The sequence below is a fragment of the Anolis sagrei genome, chromosome 4 (genome assembly GCF_037176765.1).
Source record: "Anolis sagrei isolate rAnoSag1 chromosome 4, rAnoSag1.mat, whole genome shotgun sequence".
Taxonomy (NCBI): domain Eukaryota; kingdom Metazoa; phylum Chordata; class Lepidosauria; order Squamata; family Dactyloidae; genus Anolis; species Anolis sagrei.
Window position 1 is genome coordinate 213,094,272 of NC_090024.1, and position 23,807 is coordinate 213,118,078.

The 23,807-nt window shown below is 37.0% G+C and overlaps 1 protein-coding gene across 19 annotated transcripts in view; it reads right to left on the reverse strand.

The window, feature by feature from the left end:
• The window catches only part of PTPRT (protein tyrosine phosphatase receptor type T), a 713,818-nt gene that overhangs the window by 131,448 nt on the left and 558,563 nt on the right, over window positions 1-23,807 (reverse strand). For 7 of the 19 annotated variants that reach the window (XM_060772263.2, XM_060772261.2, XM_060772257.2 and 4 more), the window contains exons 14-15: window positions 21,629-21,685; window positions 7,098-7,233 (exon numbers count right to left, since the gene is read on the reverse strand). In XM_060772263.2, coding sequence (XP_060628246.2) covers window positions 7,098-7,233; window positions 21,629-21,685 — 193 coding nt within the window. Of the gene's footprint in view, window positions 1-5,596; window positions 5,654-6,086; window positions 6,108-7,097; window positions 7,234-21,628; window positions 21,686-23,807 lie in introns of all 19 variants that reach the window. The other 12 variants (XM_060772259.2, XM_060772266.2, XM_060772264.2 and 9 more) reach the window with 3 other exon arrangements.

The window sequence follows — 23,807 nt, forward strand, 5'->3', positions numbered from 1 at the left end:
ATGGGCATATACACTAAATCAAATTGTTTATGCAATTGTTTCCACTTCCGAAGGCAAGATTCCTAAAGGTGCATGAACTGAAGAGGCCTCAGAAGTAAAACCAGCACTACAAGGCAAGTGGAATTTGGAAGAGACCTGGAAAGAGTGGAGCAGGATCTACTCACAGTTTTTGGATGAATGAAACAAGGAATTTATGCACAATAAGGTACACTATTCATATAAAAGTGAGAACTGTTCCTTAATTGCATGAACTGAAGAATGTTACAAGAAACAGAAGTTTTAATCACTATTTTCAAGTGAAAAGGCTTGAGTAGAAGCCGGCTTGACTGGTGCTGTGAATATTACTGCTATATAATTAATTTTTAAAAACTTTAATGAACCTTCAGCAGTTTTATAAATTGAGGCTAATGTTTTTTATGTTGAGATAATTTTAATTGTTTAATTACGTAATTTTAGGACTCATGTTTATAATTTGTTGTTTGATGTTTGGTTACTTTGGGATTAGAGGTAGGTCGTTTAATGTAGTTATATCTTAAGGCACTGAATGTTTGTGTATGTGTTTTTGTTCGTTGGAATCCACCCTGATTCCCCTCGGGGAGATAGGGCAGAATACAAATGAAGTTATTATTATTGTTTTTGTTGTTATTAATAATATTTTATTTTTATTGAGATTCTGTAGAATTTGCTCAGTTCTCCTAATCAGCCTGATTATTTCAACAGTGGAATTATGTTCAAAAGATAATATATTATAAATCCATTTTTTTAAAAAAACATTGAGTGTCAAGTCTGACTAAGTGTATTCAGTCAACAAACAGACTGACAAACTTCCTAACCCTGCAGGGCTTGAATACTGTCAAACAGATCTGAGGGTGCTGTAATTTAACAAGGAAACGTTTAATTTCCTCAGGTAATTAAGCTTCCAAGAAGCATATCAATCTGACTGTGTATTTATATCAATCAAATGAAATCTTTGACTATTCAGCCATCCCTAATTCCAATGATGTTTACTTCTGGCAGTGTGTGTCTTTTCACCCTGAAACATTTTCTCCATATAGTGTTTCACATTGATGTCATTTCTCCATTTGGCTGGCAAAATGCTACATTCAGGAAAATTAAATAATCTGAGACTATTGCTGATCAGCTGTAATGCCCCAGGCTATGAGCAGATGTCACTCTGATGTCTGAAGGTAGTGCCTCAAGTCTGTCTAATTAAATTACTATTTGTCTGCTTCATTGTCTTGGAAGAAAAGAGAATATTTTACTAGCTATTCTGGAGCTAAAAAATTGTTCTTGATATGGACCCTAATTCAAAGTGTTGAAACTACATATGTATATTTAAGTTTTTTTTAAAAAAAAAACGATTTCATTGATTACATAAATTGTCCCAGTCTATCAATATCTTTGGATAACTTCTTATCCCTTAGTTTTGAATTTCAAAGCAAGATAGCCTTGATAAATGCTTCTTTCAATGGGATATTGATTAATCGCTATTGTCCAGTTTACTGTGCTCTGATTGAGAACCTGGAGTGACACTGTCTGTCAAAACTGACCAAGGCATAGAGAATAAGACTTTTGGTCTACCAGAATCTCCTCCTCCCTGAGGGAAATGCATTCTAAAATGGAAATATTCAAAGACATTGTCATGTTAGTCTGATTTAGCTTAAATATATATAAGATAATCCTATAGTAGCTGTAAGACTTAGAAAAAAGAGATTTCTAATGTAAGCTTGTGTGTTGACACCCTACTCACACCACCCCATTGATATATATGCTTGCCTGCCAACCTCTAAAATGACAAGACAAGACAACAGCAATTTGGATTTAACTGTTGGGCAACTTTATTGATTGTTAGCTATTTAACTTTTAACTAAACTAAACTAACTTAGGTGTCAGTTAAACTTGGTGTGGCAAAGCCGAGGTAGCATCTTATACAGCCTTCCCCTCGGCTTTTCAGGGCGTAACACCTGGATTCCCTGGTAACTTAAACCCGGGTAACATCTAAGGAAAACATCCAGAGAAGTCTCTCTCAAATTATTGAGACCAGACTCTCCCCATTCTTGGGCTATTCAATATCACCTCACCTGGGGTAAAAATCAAGTTTAAAGGGGTACAAATAAAGTTTAATAATAATAATAATAATAATAATAATAATTATTATTATTATTATTAAAGTTAATCTTTAGGTGAGTGTTTGTGTAATGGCCCACATGCTTCAAGGGGTGTCTTAGGTGTACACCAACCTTTGTAATTCGAATCTATTTATGGAAAGCCTATTTATACAACAACCATCCCAACTAGCCCCTAATAACAGTATAAGGTAGGTGAAAAGCCCTCCTAGAACATAGGAGGGAAAAATTCCTACCCAGTCCCAATGGACAATCAATAATTATGCTATCAATGGGCGGGAGTGGTGGGTGACGCTCTGAAGCAAAATGAGGGAATAGGGCTGGCCTACAGTAAGGCCAGCCCTGTCCCCTTTTCCAGATGGTTCCAAAGGAATCATCCATTCTCTTATCTGTGGGAGGAGGGAAATTGCACCCCCCCACACACACACACACTACGCCGGGATGGGAATGCCCCCTGTCTATAGGGGCTTCAGCCCATGCATCTGATGAAGAGTGCTGCGTGAAAGGTTACACTGGAAATGTAGTGTTCTCAGTAAGTTGCAAATATATGAGCAGATTTACTTATATCTAGAAAATAAGCTTTCCATGCTTAGGAATTGACCATAGATCTTCTATTGGTAAGCATTTTGTGCCTTCCTGCCCTCATGCAATAGAGTTAATAGTTCCTCCCTTTGTCTAACCCATACATGAACACAAACAAAGATGTGACTACAATATAGGACCTAGATTTCAAAAACAAAACAAAACAAAACAAAAACTACCCTGACATAGTGGCTTCAACCATGTGAATAACATATAGAAGGACCCTGGCCCAGCAGCATTTACGTAGATATCAAAAACTATTGGTTGGAAAAATCCATGGAAAAACAGTGACATTTCACAAAACACTAATAGGGCTATCTTCATTAATAAAACAGTTGAATTCTACACCAATGAGGAGAAAAAGTCTAAGAAAGCGGTCCTAAATTTTCTAATGTGGAAATAATTCTACTGAAATAAAGTGAATTTAGATTAATTGAATGTTTATTATCGATCATCATAAGAAAGATAGTTTGATTGATTCTCAGTTGGAACACTATGTAAAGTCAGACCATTGTAATGGCTCAATAGTAACATCAAATATATGTATAAACAGTATAAAATGATGCATCTAGGAATTTGTATCCAAATATTTCAGTTACTGCACTTAAGCCATCAATATGAAATTTTAGCCATGCATTAAACATGATTTATGATGCCTTCGCTTGTCATTAAAATATTAGAAAATATTTTAATGAGATAAAAATAATTGATGTCTTACTATTTTATATTAATATTAATTCACAGTGTAGTATTATTACTGAGTGATATATTGTCTATCCTACAAAATAATTTAAAATATAAAGTATTATGGAAAGGTATTTTTCATGTTCTTTGGAATGTCAACCTATTTTATGTAGGTTTGGATAACTCAATATACAACTATATCAACAATCGTGTTCTATACATCCCACAAACATGCTACTATCGTAAACATGAATGAAGATGTACAACGATGAGCACATTAAGATGTTATCAAATATTTAAAATTGCAGCCGCCTTTAAGTTTACTAAGGCAGAATGCAAGTCTTAATGCAATGATACTTTGATATGAGACAGATATATTTGCTGCAGTTAGAGTTTTAATGCTTTCCCCTGAAATTAGTTGGGAATGAAATAAGAAATAAAGTTCAATGATAGAAATTAAGTTCAGCTATGTAAATTAGACTTCTATCCACCTCATTATAAAATTGACAGAAGAAAGGAGGGAAAGTTGATATTTCCTGCCCTTTCCAAGCACTACACTAAAATGTATATATGTATAATTACAAGAAAATGCATGTAGGATACAAAAAGAATATCCCAATCTAGGGGTATAACCATCAAGGTCATCATGTTCCCCAAATGTTTGTTTTCCTGGGAAAAAATGACCACAAAATTACTCAACCTCCAGCAATCAATCATAGTTATTTCCTGACTTTCTGGCTAATTTAGATTCAGAGAGTCCTCTTCTTTTCATTTTTTAATTGTCCTATTAGTCATTTATCTGATCCCATTTTTTCCAAATCAAGGTTCTCAAAGGGAAATGTATGATTCCCAAACAGCTAGAAGTTGCTCATCACTGCCTTAATTCTTATGCTCTCAGTGATATTTGAGATATTTTTTTAAAGTTCATGACCATACCCCATATTTTTTAAAAAGAAATGCAATTTAAAGTTCAGTATATTAATAAATAAAACTAATAATAAAACTATTTGTATTCTGCCACCCTCTCCCCAAAGGGACTCGGTGTGGCTCACAAAGAGCACTCAGTAGTGCAACAATATATAAATACAGCAAAATAAAAAATTATATAAATCAATAAAACAATATAAATGTACCCAACAATTTTACCTAAAACAAAATATAAAACCCCTATTAATATAAAAGATGCAATAAAACCCAGGAAAGGCTGTGAATATAGCAGCTGTATACAATATCAGCCCCATAAAGTGCTGCAGTGAAGCAAGTCACTATGTCCTTGAATTTAGTTAGTGACTAAGGCACTAATCACTAATCATGGTCAAAGGCTTGTTTAAAAAGCCATGTTTTGAGGTATCTGGAAAACTGGAAAGTGGAGACTAACCTAATCTCTTTGGGGGGGGGGGACATTCCAAAGCCACCACTGAGAAGGCCCTTTCTCTCATCCCCACCAACCACGCTTGAGACAGAGATGGGATTGAGAGGAGGGCCTCCCTGGCAGATCTTACCAGTTGATAGAAAAAGATGCAGTCCCGAAGATAGTTTGGACCTAAACCATATAGGGCTTTGTAGGTAATAACCTGCACTTTGAATTGGATCCAGAAACTCAGCAGCAGTCAGTGGAACTGTTTTAGTAGGGTGGTGGTATGCTCCTTATAACCAGCCTCAGTTAGTAATCCAGCTGATGACCTTTGCACTAACTGCATTTTCTAAGCCATCTTCAAAGGCAGCCCCACATAGAGTGCATTGCAGTAGTTCACTGTAGAAGTAACTAAGAAGTGGGCCGCCACAGTCAAGTCAGGCTTCTCAGGGTACGATCACAGCTGGCACACACATTTTAACTGTGCAAAGGTCCTTTCAGCCACCACCGACACCTGATCTTCAAGCATCAGCATTGAGTCCAGGAGGAACCCCAGACTGCGGACCTGTGTCCTCAGGGGCATTTAACCTGGACGTGGTTCTTGGTGGAGTATTTGTATAAGCAACTTTATGGATGCAACTCTTCAAATTAAGAAATGGGAAATGTGTTGAGCAAAGTCTAGAATGGGTTTTCTTGAAGCATTATCTTTTATCCTGGAATCACTTTTATGTCAAGATAATCTCCATTTGCAACATTAATTTAACTAGGATTGTTGGCAACCAGTAGTCCATCTATGATTAAATAACCCCATTTAATTCAACAAAAGATGGAAAACAGCTACTTGAATTACCTGTGCACATAATCATGGTAATGCTGGGATCCACCAAACGATGAGTTTCCCTTATGACTATACGATTAAAACAAAAGTGACTTGGCATAAAACAAATGCAAAAATGCCTCCTTAGTGCTAGACACTGCTAGCTTAATCCAATCACTGTTTCACAGTAGGTGGTAGGCATGGTGGTCATAAAATAAGTGCAAGGAAACTCAGCTAACATGCCATGCTGGTTCAATATGAGAAATCCAGTGATTTACATAGAAAGCATATACAGATGCAAAAAATAAAATAAAATAAGATGAACTGCTTAGAATTTTGTTTCCAGGACATGCCAACAACAGCTTTATAAAGTGGTGGTCGTATATGAACTGAAACAAATCCTCAGACAACTCTTCTTCCTCTGGCAAGTTTTTAATAACTTTCGCCATCTAAATAGATGGTCCAGAGGAAATGGCTGTCAGTGAGCATGCAGTCAAGCCACACTTAGAAGGTTAATAATCACCTTGGATCTACTGCACCGCTCCTTCAAAAAAGAATAGAAAGGCAGTTTTTGGTAGCATCCCACACATTTCACAGCTAGTAATATCGAAATCAGATGGGAAACACCACACACTTACAAAAAGGACATGTTGTTGTTTTACACATACGTATACATACATACACCACAAACTGAAAATAAAGTTTGCAGAAGACATCTTCATATTTTACTAGACCAGCATACATTCAACTTTAATAACATTCTTTGTGTTCATACATTTATGTACTGCTGATCATTTGAGGGAGTGGAAGTATTTCACAATTGGACTCCTCAACACTTAATGAGGCAGGGCTTTCCAATGTACATGTAAGAGAAATTACTTGACCAGGTATACAAAATCACCTTATCTACAATACAGAATTCTATTGATTTATGACTTTTAGCAGTCATGACTGCCATCAATGAAACTTGCAAATTGTAATTTGGTGAAATATTGAAAATTTTGACAGAGATTCCTGTCAACCTAGCAAAATGTTAAAGAGCTAGAATTCCCAACATTTTCTTAGACGAGAAAAGAACTATGTAAACACAGTAAAAACTTGCTATATAGATATGGCCTGTGACAGAACTGGGCCGAGAACTCAGAAATTTCCTTTGTTCTGTGATAAGCTTACATTTTCTATTGCAATGGTAATTGAAAATCCAAAGTGTTCTATACCCTTTACATGCTCAACAAGTCAGATGTAAAGTTGCCAATGCCTGCAATATTTACGCATACAAAAGCAAGCCACATGGAATCTAACTTTTGAGAAGTGGTTCTTTGTGAGTTTATGAAGACTTAGATTCTATACATTAATTTTAAACTCCATTTTAAAAACCCCAGTAAATATCCCAAACCAACTCAGTCTCCACTCCCCCAAATGAGCAGAAATGTTTAAGTACTAAATTTTAAACGAAGGATTGATTTGTAAAAACAAAAGACAAATGTAACAAGCATTCCTAAATCAAAGCAAAACAGCGATCTTAAAGACTTACCTCCTCTTGATGGTAAGCATTGCGCCCAAAAGGATAATAACAAACATCAGAAGACCAGCTATAACTCCTGCCATTTTCACTGTATTGTCAACTTGCTTTTCTGGTTCTACTGCATTGGAGTTCTGTGTAGAAGCTCCTTAAGTTACAGGGAAAAAAGGAAATAATAATAAAAAATGTATTGTTGAAATATCCTAGTAAAATCACATGTTCTGACCTCCACATTTTGACAAAAGACTAACAGTAACATTTCAAAGGAATGATTTGCATTTGACCATGACAGAAAGAACAGTACAAACCAATCCCCAAATATGATATGACACAAAAGGTTTTTTTTCCTTATGATGCATTCAACTACAAACTAACAGTAAATATGTTGAGCCTTAGTGATTTGTTCCTACCATGCCAGAGGAATAGTGAATGTAGTCAGGTTTTTTAAAAGTCTATGAATAGGTTCAGCATATTTAAGGTTTCTACTAAAATCCAGAACAGATTCACCAACAACCACTACAGTGTGGTGAATTCTACAATACTGTCCAAATGAATGATTGAATACAGCGAGTTGAAAAGCCTGGAAAGTAAAACTAAGAGCCATCAAATCATCAGAATCCAAATATTATTAAATGTTTTGATTTTGTTTAGTTTGATTGTTTTAGGCCGAAAACCTTCAACTTTCTGGGCTCTCAAACCCACTGGTTGTAGTTAATCATTACACTAGATAAAACATTGGAATGGCAGAATCTTTCTGATAATTAGTAATGTGGATACTGGTGGAATCTGACACTTGACATTAAATGGGTAGACATTTCCTTAGTCTCATGTGTGTCATTAATACTGTGTTGTGAGATTGTCTTAGCAAGTTTTATACAAGCATTGATTAACAAAAATATACCTCCAGATCATAACTCAAAGGCTTCACAAACTATCCTGTTTCTCTATCAGTACCCTCACCATAGCAGATTACCAATTTATCTGACAAGCCATGATAGACAGTAAGTGGAAATCTTAACCTAGAGTTGTGGAACTACAGAAACATCAGTAACTTTCTGTATCTTTCATACCTGTATTTCCAACCAGCATATCTTTCAACTTATCTGCTAGATCTCAGTGATAAAAGCAAGTGAGGGGGAAATCAGGCCTGCTCTGCCTTCCTAATGGAAATTTAAACAACTATTGTTATTCTTCTCAACTTTCCAAATGCCCAGCTGCACTCCAATATGATTGCTACCTCCAAGCTGTCACTGGGGAGCAGTTGAGTAAGATGCATTTCATTATCTGCTGCCACTGTCCAGGAGTATTTGGCAACAGCAGTGAAGTTTCTTGTGATTTGGTATAATTTACAAGAAGCCATGCAATACTAAGATGAAATTAACACATTTTGTAGGAATTTGAAAAAAAATCAAGTGAATCTGACAGCAAGATAACAGAGGGACGAGAGAAGATAGAAAGAGCAATAGTGCAAGTATATGAAGACTTTTCAGCTGTCAGTCTATCACAACTGAGTCTTATTTGAATTAGGCTACATCCTTTATTGTAAATTACTTTGATTCTTTGTGTAAAGAAATTGCATAAGTAAATAACTTGGGAGTGCAATAGTGCTAGTACAAAAGACTTTAAAAAGATGAACTGTGCCTGAAGTTTCAAAACTAGGGGTAAAAAAAAACGTTTAAGTCTGATGACTTTTCACTGTTCATGTTTTTCTGTAAGTTGCTTCTTCAAAATAAAAACCGAAAAGGGAAAAAGAACATATAATGGAAGTCAAAAGAGGTAAAAGAACATTGGCATTGCTAAGAAAATGGGAAAATGCCCCCTGCCTAGAAGACTGCTTTTAACAAACTATTAATTTGTTCAGAATTAAATAGAAACACTATATATACACTTACGTTGTTGAATTAATTTCTGCTATTTACTTAATTTCACACTATTATGAGTAAAAGGCCAACAAAGAATATGCCAGAGTACTGAGGCAGCTCTGAGATAGTGAGCTCAGTATATGACTATTAGTAAGAGGGCAGAACGAACAAACCTATAGTCAATAGAATGGCTTGTTTAATTAATGTTGGAAACAATCAGGAACACTGTAAATGTTATGTAGCATTTTCTTCAATAAAATGTTGAGGAATTATCTGATGGGAAATGTCCAATTCCTCTTCTTTTTAGCTTGTTCTCCTCAAGTACTTCTATGTTAATTGTTGTAGTTCAGCATGATGGTAACGTTACTACTACTGGTAGAAGGGAGAAGAGGTCTGTGCAGGAGTTAGAAGAGGAACAACAGCGCAAGCGCATTAGGGAAATAATCATGGCCCCAAGTGATTCTGAGATGTTTGAGGGCTTCTCTGATTGTGCAATGGGGGATGGGGAGGACAACAGGGGAGTAAAGAGGGCTACTCGCGATCCGGAGTCTGATGAGGAGTTTCAGAGGAAGCGCATCCGGGAAATACTTAGTGCTCCTACGGAGGACGAGGATTTCATGGGGTTTGAAAGGAGTGATGGGCCTGGGAGTGATATGGGAGAGGAGGAGGAGCTGAATTGGACCCGTGTTCAACAGATTAGGAACATTTGTAACCAACTCACCTCCAGTGATGAATTTGAGGGGTTCACAGGGGATTGGCAAGATCTAAGTCTTGGCAGACGCTGGCAGAGGTGGAGGGATGCGCGCTCGGGTTCAGCTGCGGGGATGGATGCAACTGAGAGTGATGAGGAAAGGGTGGGGAGCTCATCATCCTCTAATGAGGAATTGTAGGATAAAAGTGGGTTCAAACTGTATGGCTCTTTGCAGAAAGCAAACTGTCTTTATGGGACATAAATCTTTGTTACTGCCAACTCTCGAGCTTGGGTCCTTGGGCTACAGCTTCCTGTGTTCCTGTGATTCCTGCGTTCAAGTGTTTACATTACTCAACGGCTTGACCACGGACCGGTTTGACTATTGCTTTTGGTTTTTTGGACTTTAAACGTTGCTAACTTCGTGTTTGATCATCACATCGTTTTGGGACTCCGTTTTCCATCTTCTATGACTGTGTTTTTGTACTGTGTTAATTTTTTAGCAGATTGCTGAACTTTGAGTTTAACCCGGATTAAACAGCGTTATAATCCGGGTTATATTTTTGTTGTTGGTATCGCTTTGTTTTTGATGCCAAATTGCTGCTCTGACTCTTTGCACTGAAGTTAAGTACTTTAAAAGACTGTTTTTGCATAATAAAGCTATATTTCATAGAATCATAGAATCAAAGAGTTGGAAGAGACCTCATGGGCCATCCAGTCCAACCCCCTGCCAAGAAGCAGGAATATTGCATTCAAATCACCCCTGACAGATGGCCATCCAGCCTCTGTTTAAAAGCTTCCAAAGAAGGAGCCTCCACCACACTCCGGGGCAGAGAGTTCCACTACTGAACGGCTCTCACAGTCAGGAAGTTCTTCCTCATGTTCAGATGGAATCTCCTCTCTTGTAGTTTGAAGCCATTGTTCCACATCCTAGTCTCTAAGGAAGCAGAAAACAAGCTTGCTCCCTCCTCCCTGTGGCTTCCTCTCACATATTTATACATGGCTATCATATCTCCTCTCAGCCTTCTCTTCTTCAGGCTAAACATGCCCAGCTCCTTAAGCCGCTCCTCATAGGGCTTGTTCTCCAGACCCTTGATCATTTTAGTCGCCCTCTTCGGGACACATTCCAGCTTGTCAATATCTCTCTTGAATTGTGGTGCCCAGAATTGGACACAATATTCCAGGTTTGGTCTAACCAAAGTGGAATAGAGGGGTAGCATTACTTCCCTAGATCTAGACACTATGCTCCTACTGATGCAGGCCAAAATCCCATTGGCTTTTTTTGCCGCTACATCACATTGTTGGCTCATGTTTAACTTGTTGTCCACGAGGACTCCAAGAACTCTTTATCTTGTGTTTGGCTCTACTTTAGGCTTCTGGGTCTTGACATTAATATATTCCACTTCTTGTTTAACAATTTTTACATTGCCCTGATCATACTTCCCACATCCCACGTTCATATTACATGCATTGTTCAGCTTCAGACTTTCCTTTCAAATGCGAATATATCAGCAGCTGAACATCCTTTCAACATGAATCCAGTTGTATCATAAGACACAGTGATATTTGTACCTTTCTTATGGCCTTCCCCAGGAGATGGTTGCGCGCCTTCTTACAGTACTTGTTTCATTTTGCATCCTCTCATCACAGAGTTATTGTAATAATGGCATTTAGAAGTGGTTTTTCATGCCTCGTTCTGTACAGTACTAAATAAGTTCGGTACAGTGTCCTTGCTGTTGAGTTAGACTAAATGTGCCAAAGAGCTCTTGATACATAGCAGTAGTACTAGTGGTTGGTGGTGCAACTATGACTGGAATGCTGTCCACAGTTCCGACCACCGTGTCACATAAAGAATATTGCAGAGATGGAAAATGTGCAGAAAGCAGTAAGCACTGGTGCAACTTCCTTGGAACTAGTGGCTACAAGGCTTACTCATTGTGTAAGTAAAGGGGATGCATGATAGATGTTCATACCTTATGCATTGTGTGAAGTCAGTATAGAGAAGTTTCTCTCCCTCTTGCATAGCATGGTGGAAGATTCAGAACGACTTTTTTCAAACAGTGAACTGCAAATTGCTATGACAAGATACAGTGATGCACCAGCATGGATGGACGTCAATAGCCTTATGTTAGTTACAGTTAACGATAGCTAAAGTACTTCTAAAATTAGAGGCAGCATGCCTCTCAATCCAAATTGTTGGAGAATACAATATAGTGCTCTGCTACATTTATGCTTTGTTATATCTATTGAAAGGTATCACCTTGAGATGCTTTTCAATAGGCATCTCAAGGTGAAGCAATCCTGAACTAAACATGGTTTCCCACATCTTGCTTTATTCTATTCATATACTTCTTCCCATAAAAGAACAGCCAGATTTTTAATAGATTATTGAGCTTTTAATCATGGAGTGTTTGAGCAACTTTTGTATTTTATGTAACTTTTCATATTTGCTTCACTTCAAATTCTAGCATCACATAATATTTTGATACATCTTCGTTAGTTAACTAATTTGCTTTTAATAATACTTCATGCTTTTTATATACCAGCATTTGAGCCATGGAAGTCAGTTGTATTTGAATATAGTTCATTTGGTACTAAATTATGAAAGCTGTTTGATACAGTTATCTTATAAGATACTCTTAAGAATCTTATCTCAAGATATGTTCAAATAACATGTAGCATTATTATTTTAATAAAAATATATTCTGTGGTTCTTAAAATGATTTTTTCCACAATAGGCAATTGGAAAGTTGTTTTGAAAACAGGTGAACTAGATGGAGCAAGAGAATTAAAAAAGAAAAAGATATAGGAATAGTAGTGCTAGGGAAAAAATATTGTAGAAGCAAGAAAAGAAACATAAATAGGTGTGTTTTGATCAAGGGAGGAGGGGGGGGGGGAACTCAGAAGTTAGGAGTGAACAAAGATTATCAAAGTTACATACATTAAAAAAATAACCACACTAGAAAATAAGATGACATGATAACCTTTTGAATAAATGAAGAAAAGTAAAATATTAAACAGAAGAAAAAAATTTTTCAATACAATTGTGTGACATAAATTGATATGTAATAAAAATGGGCAGAATAAAAATTATGCCAAATTTAAGAGGCACATGGACAACAGTCTGAAAATTATAGTTAAAGTTGTGCATAGTATTAGCGGCAAAGGCAAATGGGGAATAAAATGAGAAAATGAAGAATAGCCGGAACTCACTGGTGTACCTCTGTGGTAAGCTAGTAATCTTTTTTTGCCAGATCTCTAAAAATTGGTTTTTGAGTGTTACAGAATGGGAACAAAGAAAGAAAATCCCAATTTCACTGAGACTGAATATTATATGAGAAAAAAGAAAGTAGCAGTGGGTTAAAGAAAAAAAATAAAGTAACATGATAATGATATGATCTAAAGTGAACAAGAGTGTAAAACCTGACAAAAAATGTAAAACAGAGTAAGAAAAAAGACAGTATGACTAACGAAATTAAGAGAACACAAGGCATTCATGGATAAATCCACGTGGAAGGAACTGTTAGAAGTTTTTAAAAAAGAATATGAGAGTCAAGATATATAGTGATGATGTCCATTTTAAGAAACAGACAGGACAGGACAAGAAAAAAAAGCTAGGATGCAAAATTAGAAACAAAATGAACAGATGTTTCAATGTCGGGTGTTAAAAAAAGAAAGCTGAATAGTGAAAATCAAAAGACATGTAAGAGGAAAGAACAAAAAAGTATATGATGAACATTAAAAGAACGCTGAATGCTGAGATTCAAAAGACAGGTAAGAGGAAAGAATAAAAGTGTATTAACTGATGAATATAATAAGGATAAATTAAGGATGACTGAAGACAAACCAAAGATTCATTGATATTCAGTGTACATGGGTCATGGAGAAATGAAACACAAGGCATTAAAATGCCAGTAATTTTAAAATTATTTTAAAAACTCTGTTTCTAAGACTGATTTGATCTTTATGTCCCTCCTTACCACCCTTCCTGTCAGGTCTGGCCTTTATTTTATCCCTCTCCAATATCTTGAAGTCAAAGTTGTTATAGTGTCAATTTCAGCAACAAATTCCTATAACCAGAGATCTTAGTCTTTTGATTAGGAAGCTTTGTAGTCTTTAGATTCTAGTCTCCTGTCTTATCTTTCAATTTCATCATCTTCAGCTGGAGTTCATGCTCCCTGTTCATCTACCAGAAGGACAAAGCAAGGTCTTTTATTTGCAACATCCATTTTGATTTAGAGGACTTTCTTGAGGAAAGCCCCCAAGAAAGTACATGCCTATTATACCAACAAGGGGACCTGTGCAAGTTAATAAATCTTACAAATCGGTTTGTCCATTTGACTTCAGTAAAATGTTCTAATACGTAAATATTCTAATTGGGTTAAAATAATTTAGTGTATTGTCATCAGGATAGAATCTGAACCACAACATTTTATTCCATACAACAATGAACTGAGATTTCCAACTAATCTATAGCAGAGGCATTTCTGTATTGTCAAAGGCATTTTTCTTCTCTAGGGCAGTGGTTCTCAACCTGTGAGTCCCCAGATGTTTTGTCCTTCAACTCCCAGAAAGCCTAACAGCTGGTAAACTGGCTGGGATTTCTGGGTGTTGTAGGCCAAAACACCTACAATTGAGCAGTACTCAATGCCCCATTAGAATCCACCACATAATATATGAAAGCTTCATCACCCAATTACCGTAATTCAGAAAATGATAGCCAATAATAATATCTGCAATATTTTAATATATGTTAAAATGCCAGGACATTCAGATGTCCTTAAATCATTTTATCTTCTGGTGTGCTAGGTATTGGAGAGTGGTTAAGATGGTCTCAAGGAACCGAAAATCTTTGTCCTCGAGATATAATATTTTTTTAGGATATTATCATTTTCCCTTTGCTAGAATAACTAACTGCAACTTAAACTATTTCAACAAACACACTATCCATTAAGTAACACATGGATGTTGCATATAGGTACCAATTAATTTTTCTATAATCCCAAAAGTATGTAAAATAAAGAGGCCAATATGGATAAACAATGCTTTGTAGACTTTGAGTAACTATCACACTTGTTTACAGTATTTCATGAATTACATACAAGAATTTATGACATTCTGTAAATAAAATCTTTGATCCTAACGATCTTAGTGTCAAGAGAATTAATCAGTAATTTTCTTTACTATAAAAATCCCTTATACTTTAATGGCCATGCCACCCATCGCCTGGCAAACTGCTTGCCACCTCAGGAGGAGAAAGAATAAGTGCTGCTGCTTCTCCCCCCCCCCCCCCCAGGCAACTAAGAGGAGAAAGAGGATGGAGGAAGAGACTTTAAAAACATCTGTCTCCTGACTGTTGCTTTTACATCTGCTTGCCACCTCAGGAGGAGAAAGAGTAAGTCCTGCTGCTTCTCCCCCCCCCCCCCAAACCCGGTGCGAAGCCAACTAAGAGGAGAAAGGGGATGGAGGAAGGGACTTCAAAAACACCTGTCTCCTGGTTGTTGCTTTTACATCTGCTTGCCACCTCAAGAAGAGAAAGAGTAAGTCCTGCTGCTCCTTCCCCCATCCACCCCATCCCCAAGCCAACTAAGAGGAGAAAGGGGACAGAGGAAGAGGCTTTAAAACACCTGTCTCCTGGCTGTTGCTTTTACATCTTGCTCATACAGCGCCATTGCTGATTGTTTGGCTGCCTTCACTTGAGTGTGGACGCTGCGTCCCACCACGGATGCGGCTGCTGAAATGTCTGGTCTCCTGCTGCTGCCTGTAGTTGTGGATTTTAGAGCTGGCGACCCCTTCCATCAGGCCTGGAGATCGAGCCAGGTTGCAGCTGTGATTCCCTGCCATCCTGTGCCATCTGCACCACACAGTCAGCGGAAAAACAACTTTCATCCAGGATTTAATTCTGGATGAGTGGGGAGATCTGGCGTGCATAACGGAGACTTAGTTGGGTGAGGCTGGAGGTGTAAATCTGACCCAGCTTTCCCCAACAGGCTTCTCTGTGCAGTATTAGCTGAGATCTGTAGGGTGGGGAGGAGGGATTGCAGTGGTCTATAGGGATTCCATCTCCCTGACCAGGTACCCATCCCGCAGTCAACCAATTTCGAATGTGTCCACCTGAGGGTAGGTGACCGGGACAGAATAGGGATTCTGTTAGTGTACCGTCCACCCCACTGCACTGCAGTCTCCCTACCTGAGCTAGCTGGGGTGGTCTCAAGCCTGATGTTGGAGTCCCAGCGGCTCACTGTGTTGAGGGATTTCAATGTCCACACTGAGGTCACCTTATCAGGAGTGGCTCAGGACTTCATGCCTTCCATAATGACCATGGGGCTGTCCCAACTAGTAAGTGGCCCTACTCACAGTGCTGGGCACACATTGGATTTGGTTTTCTGCCAGGGATGGTGGGGACAGTATAGAGGAGCTGTCATCGCTCCGTTGCCATGGACCAACCACTACCTGATCAGGTTTAGGCTCACTGCACCCACCAACCTCTGCAGGGGTGGAGAACCCATTAAGATGGTCCACCCCAGAAGGCTTATGGATCTGGAGGGGTTCCTGATGGCTCTTGGGGAGTTTCCCGCCACTTTTGGTAGGTGATTCTGTTGATACTCTGGTCACCCTCTGGAATGGGGAGATGGCCAGGGCAATAGACACGATTGCTCCAGAATGTCCCCTCTCAAGTAGCTGAGCTAAAGCAGCTCCTTGGTTCAACGAGGAGTTGGCAGCGTTGAAGCGAAGGAGAAGGAGACTAGAGGGTGTGTGGCATTCAGATCTGAACAGGCCAAACAGAACACAACTTGATGCCCTTCTAAGGACATATGATGCAGCAGTAAAGGCCACAAAGAAATATTTCTTTGCTGCCAATATTGCGTCCACAATGTGAAATGACTTTTGCTCTGTCTTGGTTTAATTGGATTTATTTCTTCCCCCAGATAAAATTCTTGTTTTGATATGAACCTTTTCAAAGAGAAAGCAGCAGCACCAACATGAAAATATTATTGACAAGAAAATAATTCATGTATGTTGCAAATTTCCTTCAATTAAAAGATGGAAAAGTAATTGCTTTTAAGAAGCTGATTTACAATGTATAGATGTTACTATTTAATCCAGAAAGAAAATCATATTTTGTCGTATCATGAATAGTATATAATTTCAATAAATGTTGGAGTTTAACATATGGTGAATTGAAATGTTATGTCATCCACTAATAATACAGTGAGAAGTAGATTAAGTGCACCAAAACATGTAGGAGAAGAAGAAATAAAAAAACGTTTGAGGAGGAAGAAGCACAGTGGCTTTTATGATGGCAAAATATTAATAGGTTTGATATGCTGAACACTATATTGTAATTTGTATACTGTATTTTGTGAATTGTTGGGCATCGAATTGTGCCTTTCGTAAGCCGCCCTGAGTCCCCCCTAGGGGGTTGAGAAGGGTGGGGTAGAAGCACTCCAAATAAATAAATAAATAAATAAATAAAACCCTATAGAATCTTTTCTAGCATGGTGTATTGAACTGCAATCTCCATCATTTCCCATCAGAATTGCCAATTATGATGATGAAAATGTCATCCAATATATATGGTACACATTATGTTGTTGATGGTGGCATAGATTTACTTTCAGAATTAAAACTGTAGAAAACTGCAGTAATAATGAAGAAAAGTATGGCAATAGCAAATGAATAATTTAAAAGGATACCAATTGTGAATAATTTAAACTATAACTGAATACTGAGAGTAATTCCACAAGCACATATATTAAATGTGTGTGTACTATATCCTAGGGTATATCTACACTGTATAATTAGTGCAAGTTGACACCACATTAAATGCAATAGCTCTATGCTAAGGAACCATGTAATCTGGTGAGACATAAGCATTTCTTTTTTATTATTATTATTGATAAATTTGTGTCTTTTCACAGATGTTACTTCAATCCTTCGCTATATGTATAGCCGCCAGGTCAAAACACCAGTTTTTGTTTTATATGGATGTTTTTGATGCTTCCTGACCATAACCTTGGAAAGTCTGATCTGGCCATGGTGGTCCACGCTCTGGTTACATCCCGTATAGACTACTGCAACGCTCTCTACCTGGGGTTGCCTTTGAAGACTGCCCGGAAGCTACAACTAGTCCAACGAGCAGCAGCCAGACTTCTAACAGGAGCAGGGTACAGGGAGCATACGACTCCTCTGTTGCGTCAGCTCCACTGGCTGCCAATCAGTTTCTGAGCACAATTCAAAGTGCTGGTGTTGACCTATAAAGCCCTAAACGACTCCGGCCCAATTTACCTGTCCGAACGGATTCTCCCCTATGAACCATCAAGGTTATTAAGATCTTCTGCTCCCGGTCCCACCATCCTCGCAAGTGCGTCTGGTGGAGACGAGGGACAGGGCCTTTTCGGTGGTGGCCCCTTGGCTCTGGAACTCTCTACCACTGGAGATTAGAACTGCCCCTTTTCTCCTGACTTTTAGAAAGCTGGTGAAAACTTGGCTCTGGAATTAGCATTCGATGAGTGAGTAAATAACTCCTGACCACACGGATAGATGGTGATGAATTGTGATTTTATTCTGATGACTTGGCCTTATGTAATTATATGATTGTATTTTAATGTATTTTATGTATTAGTGCATTATGTAGTGTGATATTTTAAACTACTGTTTGTGAATCTTGTTGTGAATCGGCCTGAGTCCCTCTGCGGAGGTGAGAAGACCAGTATATAAAAGTTCTAAATAAATAATGTATCTGGTAGTCCCATGCACTTCCCAAGTAGTCATAGTGTGGACTATTGAGATATGTCCTGCTCCTTCCAACACCTGTCTTTTTCTTTTAAAAAAAACTGTAGAAAACTGCAGTAATAACGAAGAAAAGTATGGCAATAGCAAATGAATCATTTAAAAGGATACCAATTGTGTATCATTATTAAAAGTTCATTGCTACTACATAGTTTCTAAATATTAACTGAAATCAGGAAGTTAATGCATTGTTTACAGTAATGGCTTTACAATGGAAAAGGCATCCTGAGAAAATGAATGGGAACTAAATCAGTTTCAGTTTACCTTGCCTTTCCAAGCTTAATTTTAAAGACTTTTAATGCCAATGATATATTAATGGAAACCTTTTGAAGCATTCCAGAGAAAACAATTGTGATTCACATCATTCCTATGAAACGATTTTGCTCCTTAGGGATGAGGCAAAAAGTACTAAGGTATGTAAATTATTAACATAATATCAATCCAGTAACCGTTCACCAATGTACAGTTTCCAAAGCTGTGATATTCATTCTGGTCTAAAACTCTTTTCTCCCTTAATGCATGTCTTAGGTACGTAAATAAAGTAATTTGCAGTGCACAGTGATTCTAGGTAATTCATTTGACTAGACAACTATCCATTTTCATTTTGCCCATTTCTGATAATAAAAGATTACGGAAGACATATTCATGCATATTTCTTTTCAATTTCTGGATCTAGTGGTTATACTGAAATGCTTCCAATTTCCCCTCTTATTATTTATCATAAATTTTATTTCAGGTATATTTCACTCCTGGGGTCTCCATTTCACTCCTATGATTATGCGTAACCCTGAATTTTCAATGTTGCATTTTAATTTTTGTGCCAAGCTTGCTTGGTGGAATAGATAGACAATTGCCCATATAAAATTAGCCCAACGTGGTGAATTGTACTTTGCTTGCAAACGCACCCAAACTTTCTAATAGATAAAGGGTTTTACATTTACATTCTTTTTGTTGTTTTTAAAAAGCTTGGTTTCAACTCAATAACAAAGGTGCTTTCACAAATTAAACAAGTGTACTATCTGGGATATCTGCTTTTCTAAATGACTGGATCAGTCAGTAAAAGTGGAAAGATTCTCCCAATGTTCAATAAAGAAAAAAATCACAGGATTCATACTCTTGAAATTGAAATATTTATATAACTATATATAAAGAATCTGAGATATCTATCTACTCTGAATTTGGCCAGTAAAAATGAAAGGAAACTTTATTTTAATTTCTAAAGAATATACTAATGTTTTCCAATATTGTATTTACAACAGAAAAGAACCTGAGACACAAAAAGGTTGAATGTATGTGAAGAGGGGGCAGTGTGAGATTTTTGTATCTCTAATTCTGATTCCCACTGCATTCAACCCAACACTTACATACTATCATGATGCCTTAACACCTCTAAAAACACTTAATTTCTTTTGCTCATGAATGAAATATAGCTAATCCAGAATGAAAAATATGTGGAAAAAATAGCTAATAACTTTCATCAAAATGGGATTCAATGAAGCTAATTAAATCTGGAGAGGTTCGTGAAAACCTCATGTCTACGAGAAGAGGTACATGTTCGCTTATTATTATATTTTGAATAAGAAAATGAATAATATATATTTTAAAAAACAGCTTTAAAGGAATAGTTACTAGAGCCAACTGAGAAACATTATTTATATAAACAATAAGCATGATTAGGTTCAGTCAGAATCTTCGTAATTCAGAATAAATTCAGAAAGATTTGCTTTTTGAAGTAATTTTAAAGTTTTTAAGGAAACTGGAAGTCCCTTTGCCCTTATGAAACTTTTTCCGCCATTTCTGTTTCGAAGCAGTAAGTGAGTCAGAAATGATTCAGCGTTTCTCCGCTTCTGGTCCCTGGGAAGCTGTTTTAAAGCAGAGTGGATGAATTTCCTCCCTCTCCTCTCCCCTTGATTCTGTCTCGAGCCTGGGAGGCATTTTAAAACATAATGGATGAATTTCCTCTCTCTCCACTCCCCTCGCTTCTGTCTGGAGCCTGGGAAGTGTTTTAAAGCAGAGTGGATGGATTTCTTCCCTCTCCTCTCCTCTTACTTCTGTCTGGAGTCTGGCAAGTGTTTTAAAACAGAGTGGATGAATTTCCTCCCTTTGCTTCCCCCCATCCCACCCCCCTTGTGGAGTAAAACAACTACTTTCAAAGTAAAGACCACCCAATGAAACAGGAAATAACACTTTCAAACCATTAGGAAAGGATTTGGAAATCTCAGAAGTTTTGAAGGGTTTTGAACATTTTTGAATTGACTTTAGAATCGAACCACCAGCATCCCCTACATCTGAAACGGGTTTTGGACTTGTTTTTTTTTTTTTATCAAACAAGCCTAATAAACAGACAAAAATGGTATTTGTTTAGAATTCTGGACATAATGTAGACAACATGTTTTTATCCGAAACTCTAAAACAAGGCTAGTTTTTACCAGTTTATACCCTTATGGAATGTTAGACCTTCAACAATTCTTGCAATAGTTATTGCATTGGATTCTGTGTTGTACGGCAGTTCTATGAACATATTTTCATGTGTTTCAGATAGACAAGATGAAATCCGTAAGGAGGAATAATTAATATTGCTGTCAACATGTTTCATGAATAAATTTTATGAGCTGAAAATTGCATTAATATAAACTGGTGAAATATTTTGCAACATTTCAGAAAAGATTCCCTAAAGATACATCATACTATCTCGCTTAAATTCAGAAGTTGTTAATCTATTCCTGATCTTTTCTATTTCCTGCCTGTCTTTTTTCAATACCATTGCTTAATAAATGTACTAAAAAATAGTTGTGCCAGCTATGTCTTGATTATCAATTGTAGCAGTTATCTAGATGCTGTTGGACTGCAGCCTCTCGTCTATTAGAAACATTTTTAGTTCTCAAGCCAAATAAACGAAGAGGTACATCTCTTGGAATTAGGATCTGAATTATAACTGAATTTCATTGTGTGATTATTTCCAGACTATTTTACTTATCATTTTGAGTGTCACAATCCAACATGACTATCATTTAATCACAACTTATAGACATTCAAACTGGATTTGTACTGGCCTAGTGCAAAATTGTTAAGAAATCTGAAAATAAATCAATTGAACATCATACTTGTTTTGGCATGCAGGCAAAATATGACATGACAATCAAGTGACTGTCAAATTGTTTGCATATTAATGACATCCCCTTTCCTGAACTGATAATCACCTGTGCTCATGAGGCTGGGTGGATTTCGGGTGGTCACCTGTTGCCTACTTATTACTGCTAAGAACAAGGTAAACGGTTCCCGGGCAGCATGCACAAGAGAGAAAAGAAAAAAGGAAAATAAAAATAAAAATGTGCCACTTCATAAAATTGCATTTTAATTCCAAGACCTTGCAATTAGAAAAAAAATGAATGTTGAAAGATATGGAACCATTTATGAACTTCTGCCTTAGTTTCAATTAGCTGCTGAAATTAATGAAACATGAACTAAGAACACAGTAAGTAATTGCTTTCTCCTTAGTAAGAGGATGCAATGTTCACTGATAAAGCATCAATACTAACATATATTGTTTGGGCAGAAAGATAAAGACTCAATTCATGCCAAAGGAATGGCTCACATTAAAATAAGAACATGAAGTACATGTCATTAAAGAAACTAAAGGAGCAAAAACTCATTAAAATCTTTTCTAAATTAAAATTCTGTGGCAGAGAACTGGTAATTGTCAGATTATTTTAAACAGGGGCATGTTCCAGTAATGATACACATTTATGTTGACAAGAATATTGGCCATTTTTAGCTTCAGTACGCACACACCTTTTTGTAACTTAAACAGGATTAGTTAGTGGAGGATACAAATTTATGGACGAAAGGCAAAAGATTCAAAACATATAATACCTAAAGTAAAGTAAAGAAAGATGGGAAGTATTTGTTTGCTTTTTTAAAAAATGGATAGAATATGCAATTGAAATATTTTGTAGCCACAGAAAGATGGACAACATATAGATCTCTCATGTAAGCATGCAATTGTGACTATACAGATCATTCTTGATAAGTTCTAGACATACATTAGAAAGAAGTAAGATGTATACAAAGTGTCTTCAGCTTTTACCTTTCAGTTTATGTAACAATTTTTTTTTAGTTACAAATATTTCACCATTCAGAAACATCAGGGCCAAAAACAGAACTTTGTACTTGAAGAATTTTTAGACTTATGTAGAACTATCTTCAGCCTAGCGCACAATTCATAGATGATAAATTGCAGGTAGCTACTTTGGGGATCCCAGCTTGATTTTTCATATGGCTTAGTGGAAGTTTACAAAATCAACACATTGTTTCTTTTCTATAACAGGTATGATGACTACCTGCAGCAGCATTCATTAATTTTGCTGGTCATTTTGATAGTGTGATGGCATCAACAGAGACCTCACAGCCCCAATTATTGCTTGAATAGATTCCACATGCCCATAAAGGGAATCCTCAAAGTGTCAGTGGAGGGTACTACTGATAGCCCCTTCATGCATTTGCTCAAAATGTCAAACATTGATACTAGTTTTCTTGGAAGCATAAATAGTAGTAGTTATGCCAGAGTTCTGTTGCTGTGCTACCATTTCTCTGAAGCTTGTGACATCATCTGGTCATATTTCAAAAGAGCCTGATTCTTCCTTGAAAAATCCTATGCTTAAAATATCTTGATGTTGGAATAAAGTTCCCAATGACATAGCAAGTGAAAGAAATGGGCAATTTCCAAAGTATCCAGGGAAGGATGGAATGGCTTTGGGTCAAGGAGATATGTGGTTTTTAAAGGAGATGGCAGATACTCAAGGCACAAAATGCCATTTTGGCTCCCAGGTTGTCTGAAGATCAAGGTGGTACCTCTCACACTATTACAGGTAAGAAAGTGACATTCCGAATCAGACAATCAATGACTACGAAGAGAAAGAATTAGTGATAGGTAGGTGTCTATCACCTTTGGGGGAACAAGATATGTTTTCATTCACTAAAGATTCAGCTACTATGTACTCAATTTTCTATGTATGCTGTACAGAACTATGTTCCTGTCCTGTCATATATGGGGATTATAGTTTACAGGTTTATAATAGTCTGAAGATAATTTATAGCAGTCTAGCAAGTAATGTCTGGAAGATGAATGTGCCTTTCCCATTCTCTTGGGTTACATTTAAATTTTCTTTTTCATAGTAAGAAATTAATTTTAAGTTATAGGGATGACAAAAATACATGGGAAAAGTAACATACAACATTATAGGATTATAAAAGGCCACAAACTTAGTAAATTGTTGGCAATAGATTACCATATTGTCTGCTCTTTGATGTGTGAAATCTCAGAAAAAATGATAAATTTATTATCATAGCAAACAGAATTTACAGGTGCTGTTTAGCTCA